Here is a 5,680-nt window from a genome sequence, read left to right as displayed (position 1 = left end):
ACTTGATTTGTAGAGGATGTATTTGCAACACCGCTGATCAGTTCATTGTTCGATTCATGCCAATTAATATATATCCGGTTAATTCTCATGGTATCTTAAAAGAAAATCATATGCGTTTGAGCTCCATTGAATAGAGTTTTGTGTAAATCTAGATGTATCTAGACGCTATTTAGTATCAGATACATCCAAATATAGACAAATCCCAGACATCCTATTTATAGACGGAGGGAGTAGAACTCTTCTGTAATCTGAAACTAGATCATATCTGGTTGAAGTCCATTCAACAATTTAGTCTGGGCAAAGATGCTATAAAGAAGACCAAATTTGGTGATTGTGTCACTTCATAGAGTAAGAAAACACACGTCCACATGCTCGGACAAAATTGCCGGAAGTGATCACCACTAAGTTCCAAATAAAATTTGTTCAAATATGAAAATTTTCAAAAAAAAGTCATGTCTCCGGGGCACAGTTGAATGTAGATATCATGAACGCGAGGATAAGGATACCAGGCCGAGAAACCCGGGCAAGTACTCCCTAATAGCTAGCCGCCTCACGGATCACCTTATTATGTGCAGCTAAAGCGGGGTGTGTGCATTGTTCAACTAGAGCCGAGGAGGACAAAAGAATAAGGAACAATAGGTTCGCTACCCGATATCGATAGTTTCCTTGATAGAAACTAGATCATATATGGTTGAAGTCCATTCAACAATTTAGTCTGGGCAAAGATGCTATAAAGAAGACCAAATTTGGTGATTGGTGGCACTTCATAGAGTAAGAAAACACACGTCCACATGCTCGGACAAAATTGCCGGAAGTGATCACCACTAAGTTCCAAATAAAATTTGTTCAAATATGAAAATTTCCAAAAAAAAAAAAGTCAATCAACTTTTGAAGCATGAAATGCAACTATTCAAGTGGACTCATTTGTGCTGCTTCCAGAGTCCTCTCAACTTGAAGAGCAGAGTATCGGTGTCGTCGTCATCGTTGTGTCAGTTTCCAATTGCAATCCAAAGAACCATTCTATTTGTGCCTCATATCCGGTTCGTTGTCACAGTATCTTGAATAAGAATCATATGAGGTTGAATTGCATTGAACGAATGAATCCTGACAAACTATTGGTCACACAAATTAGTCGTCCGTATATGGTTAAATTCTTCATTATCTGAAGACAAATCATGTCTGGTTGAAGTCTATTCAACAACTTAGTCCTGAAAAAGATGCTATAAAAAGAAGGCCAAATTTGGTGCTTCATAGAACACACGTCCAGATGTTTGAACAAAATTGCCAGAAGATGATCACCTGGACAAAATGGCCTACATGTAGCTCAAGCTACAAAAGTCCATTCTCTACCACTAAGGTCCATATATAATTTACTCAAATATGAAATATTCAAAATTTGAAGCATGAAATGCAAGTGGACTCTATTTTCTGAGTCATTTCAAGTCTCAGGCAGGCCTGAAGAGCAGCGGCGTCGTCGTCAACTCGTCATCGTCGTGTCAGTTCCCAATTCCAATCCAAAGCCCGCAGCCATGTCAGCGCCGACCAATCTCCCACCGCCGGCCGCCGCCGCCGCGGCGCCCCTCGCCGACCTCCTCGAGTCCGCCACCTTCGCGCCCCCTGCGCCGGCGCCTCCGCCGCCCACCCCCACCGCCATCCTCTCCGCGTGGTCGAACCTCCGCACCCCCACTCCCTCCTCCTCCTCTCCGCCCACCCTCGCCGCCCTCGAGACCCTCCACCTCCACCGCCGCTCGCTCCGCCTCAGCACGGCGCACCTCGACCAGCTCCTCCCGCTCCTCTCGCTCCACCCCCGCCTCGTCGCCCCGCTGCTCGCCACCGCCCCGCATCTCCTCACCGCCGCTTCGCTCCCCCTCGCCTCCCTCCCCCTCTCCCCTCGGCTCCTCCTCCTCGGCGCGCTCTCCACCGCCAAGACCTCCAAGACTCCCCCCATCAATTCCAGCTCAGGGAAGCCCAGCACGGGCAGTGACCATGGCGGCGACGACCCTGTTGTGGCTGTGAGCCGCATTCTGGAGGATTTGGAGCAGGGCGGCGAGAGCTGCGACGGCATCGATCACCTGGCGCTTGCCGGGATCGGTTACGCGCTGGCAAGTGCCGACGAGCTGCGCTTTGGGAGGATCATTGGGTCCCTGGTTAGGATCTGCGGGAGGATCGGGAACCTAGGTGTTGGCATCAGGGTGCTTAAACTGGTGGAGTGGCTGGTCATGGGGTTCGTCGAGTCGAGGACGATGCGCAAGGTCCAGGTTCTGCTCGAGATAGTCTCGCCGGAGAAGTGCGAGAGCGAGGGCTATGTGTTGTTTCCGGTGGTGATGGCGGCTTGCGGTGCGCTGCGGGCATTTAGGGTTTCTGCCGTGAGACTCCGGTTGGACTTTGATCCAAAGCTGAAGGAGGCACCCGAACGGACCATTCGTTTCGCGGCCGAGAGAGCAAGTGAAGAAGGGAGGAGACATGGTGATGATCTTCGCCGTGTCCTTCTTCAGTGTATCGCGTTGGGCTTGACACGGTGTGGGCAGGTAGCGTATCATGAATCAGTGTTGCAGTGTGTTTCGATGGCACTGCTGGAGGAGCTCCTCCCTCTGCCTCGTCTGCTTAGGATGTCGATTAAGAGCCCAGGTGGAACTTCTGCTGAGCTTCTCAAGGATCAGGTTAAGCAACACCAGGATAGTATCCTTTTCAGCGAGGCAGGACCAGTGACAGGGGTGCTGTGCAGTCAGTATTCGTTTGCTGATCAGAAGGCTAAAGATTATGTCGAAACTCATGTATGCGAATATGCACAGGAGCTGTACCATCATCTTCGTGCAGCAGTGTTGCTGCACCAGGCGAAACGGAAGGATTTGCTCGGAGAGATCGATAAGATTGCCGATGCAGTATTTTTTATGATTGTAGTGTTTGCAGCAGAGGTCACAAAGCACAGGCTGGATGCAAACTCCCCAGGGGGGTTCCAGCCAGAGGTTGCTGTTAGGATCTTGGTCGCATTCTCTTGTGTGGAACATCTGAGACGCGTGCGTCTTCCTGAGTACACTGAAGCAATCCAGCGTGCTGTCATTGTCAATCAGGAGAATGCGGCGGCCACTGCTTTGTTCGTTGAGTCAATGCCGTCATGTTCTGAGTTGACAAGCAAACCAGGTCATTTTAATACCATTCTTTTCTAATCTCCTTGTGGCATTATAATTAAAATTCCCCATTTGATTGCTTGGATGTACTTGCAACTGTCGGTTAAAATATATCTTTGGTATATTTGTAGATTTACTAACCGTGGATGAAACAAGATACGCCTGTTACATGGATGAGGTCCAGACATCACGCATATTGTTTTATCTGCGGGTTATGCCTACTTGTATTACCCTCATTCCAGCTCACATAATTCGGGATAAAGTAGCTCCGGTCATGTTCCTGTATCCTTTACAGACAACTCTACTATTTATGTCTTGCTATTTGTTTTTCTTATTTGGTTATCTCGATCTTCAGTATACAAAATTGTCCCCTTAATACAAATTGTCAGATATATACAACACTCGAACGAAAAAGTAACACGTGTTGCACACTCGGTGATGGTATCATTCCTGTCATCTGGCACTGAGACTGACCAGGATGATCGAGAAGCTTTGAAAGAGCAACTTGCCTTTGACTATATTGGGAGATCTCTGGAGGTAGTTTACTTGATATCACTCTTCAAATCTTCTGTTCCTGAACACTCACATTTTTTTTCTACTTTTCTCATTTAATAGGTTTACCCTGGGGTAACCCCATTCGAAGGATTAGCCTCAGGAGTTGTAGCATTTGTTCGGCACCTTCCTGCGAAGAGCCCTGCCATTCTTTTCTGTATCCATAGTCTTGTTGTGAAAGCTAAAGATCTTTGCAGTACTGCAATGGTTCAGGACAGATCCTTATGGAGATCATGGGAAGAGAGCACAGAACCTTGCAAGAAAATGTCAGACTTGTTGCTGCGGCTCATCTTCCTTGTTGATATTCAGGTAAGATGAGATCACAGCGTTTGTATTTTCTGATGGTGTGTAGAGCAGTATCTTTTCTGAAAGATGAGTAGGTGATTATGTCCTTCATGACATACAGAAAAATGGCTAATCAATTTTCGAGGACAATTTTTTCATTGCCACAGAATAGTGGAAAATTGGAAACACAAACCAACCTTTCTCCCGTAGCTCTATCATGTTGAGTATTTTCATGTGCTGACTTAATTGATGTAAAGATATATCTTGGACCATTGGTGGTTGATGTTTGATAACAACAGTTCACATAACTCCATGATTTCTGACTAAGTTTGCAGCACTGCTACCTGTAGTAAGTCTTTGCAGATACTATTCCTGAAACACCCTTTTATTTCCTTTCTGCAGTCATTCTCTTATCTGCTCAAGGAGCTGGCAGAATTTGTCACTTGGCTACCAAAGGAAGGCCAGGATGTGCTTCTCGATGACATGCATGCCAGTGTCGCAGATTCTGATGATGTTATACGGAAGCCCGTGCTTGTGTCGTGGTTGCAGTCCCTATCCTATTTAAGCTCTCAAGCTAATATTCGTGAATCTCGCAATAACGTGAAGAGTGCTCATTCTACAGGTGGAGTTGAGCTGAGCATAAACAGAACTGTTGCACGCCTGTGATATTTTGTTTTAGGGGAAAACAGTAGGTGAATTATGTGCTGTTAATGTTGTATGTAAAGATTTGTACAGGAAAGGGCAAAAGCAAGTTACAGGAAGCTATCCAGCCAGCTCCCTAGCTCAGAATAAGCCTTTCTTCTGGCTCTATTGAATACTACGTTTGTCACCTCTTCCATCAGTATTTTAGGACAACGGTAGAATGGCTGCGATCGTTTGAAAATGTGGTCATTTTTCTACATCTCCAAATCCAATTACTCCTGTGATATTACATTGCTCATACCTGTCGAGCTGGAACATACTTGTATGTGCAGATAGATGCATGTTGCAAGTATAATACTGACTTTTTCATCTTTAGGACTCCTTCAATCCATAGGATAGGAAAATCGTAGGAATAGAAAAGCATAGGATTATAATATCATAGGTACTTGAATCCTAAGAGAAGATGAAATGTGTTCAGTGTAGCAAATAAATTTTGAGATATGGCCTAATGTTTTTTCCTATAGGATTTACTATAAGATTTCTATAGAATGAGTTCTTATAGGATATGTTCCTATGAATCGAACAATTTGTGTAGGAAATTTTCTCATATAATTCAATTCCTACATGATTCCTATACAAATCCTATAAATCAAAGGAGGCCTTAGATTATCCATTCTACGTATGTACTTATCTGATTCAACATTTTGAGGATACTCAAAGGAGGCCTTAGATTATCCATTCTACATATGTACTTATCTGATTCAACATTTTGAGGATACAAGCTGCGAATCTAAATCTTGTAAATTTCACGAACATATAAGAATTACAATGGTAATTCGAAGTTTAACAATTCACAATCTCTGAATCTGAAGAGCCTTATAGACATCCCCAACCAAAGCATGATCTAAGCTAACCCAAATACCCTTCTGAGTTGACATTGAGCACAATATGGGGCAGTCATCACCAACAGAAGGAATTCAGTTCAGTTCTTTCCAGTAAATGATCCAACAGTAGACCAAGGTGATAGCATATAGCGAGGTAGAATAACATCAATTTGCATCACAAAATGTGAA

The 5,680-nt window shown here is 44.6% G+C and overlaps 1 protein-coding gene across 1 annotated transcript; it reads left to right on the top strand.

The window, feature by feature from the left end:
• The first annotated feature begins 1,515 nt into the window (after positions 1–1,515).
• Positions 1,516–4,730, top strand: LOC124692396. Its single transcript, XM_047225753.1, has 5 exons — positions 1,516–3,141; positions 3,260–3,410; positions 3,518–3,665; positions 3,744–3,989; positions 4,368–4,730. Exons 1-5 carry the CDS (start codon positions 1,530–1,532, stop codon positions 4,629–4,631), a joined length of 2,421 nt encoding a protein of 806 aa, XP_047081709.1. The 5' UTR covers positions 1,516–1,529; the 3' UTR covers positions 4,632–4,730.
• The last annotated feature ends 950 nt before the right edge of the window (positions 4,731–5,680 follow it).

Source organism: Lolium rigidum, chromosome 2, assembly GCF_022539505.1.
Source record: "Lolium rigidum isolate FL_2022 chromosome 2, APGP_CSIRO_Lrig_0.1, whole genome shotgun sequence".
NCBI classification, from domain to species: domain Eukaryota; kingdom Viridiplantae; phylum Streptophyta; class Magnoliopsida; order Poales; family Poaceae; genus Lolium; species Lolium rigidum.
Note: the sequence above shows the minus strand (reverse complement) of the source record. Positions and strands in the feature narration are given on the sequence as shown.

What these genes read in the sequence shown, in the direction of transcription:
- LOC124692396 (XM_047225753.1), top strand. Translation starts at nt 1,530, where the DNA reads ATGTCAGCGCCGACCAATCTCCCACCGCCGGCCGCCGCCGCCGCGGCG. An exon ending in TGAGTTGACAAGCAAACCAG is followed by an intron (nt 3,142 to 3,259) that starts GTCATTTTAATA and finishes GTATATTTGTAG; the next exon opens with ATTTACTAACCGTGGATGAA. An exon ending in ATATTGGGAGATCTCTGGAG is followed by an intron (nt 3,666 to 3,743) that starts GTAGTTTACTTG and finishes CTCATTTAATAG; the next exon opens with GTTTACCCTGGGGTAACCCC.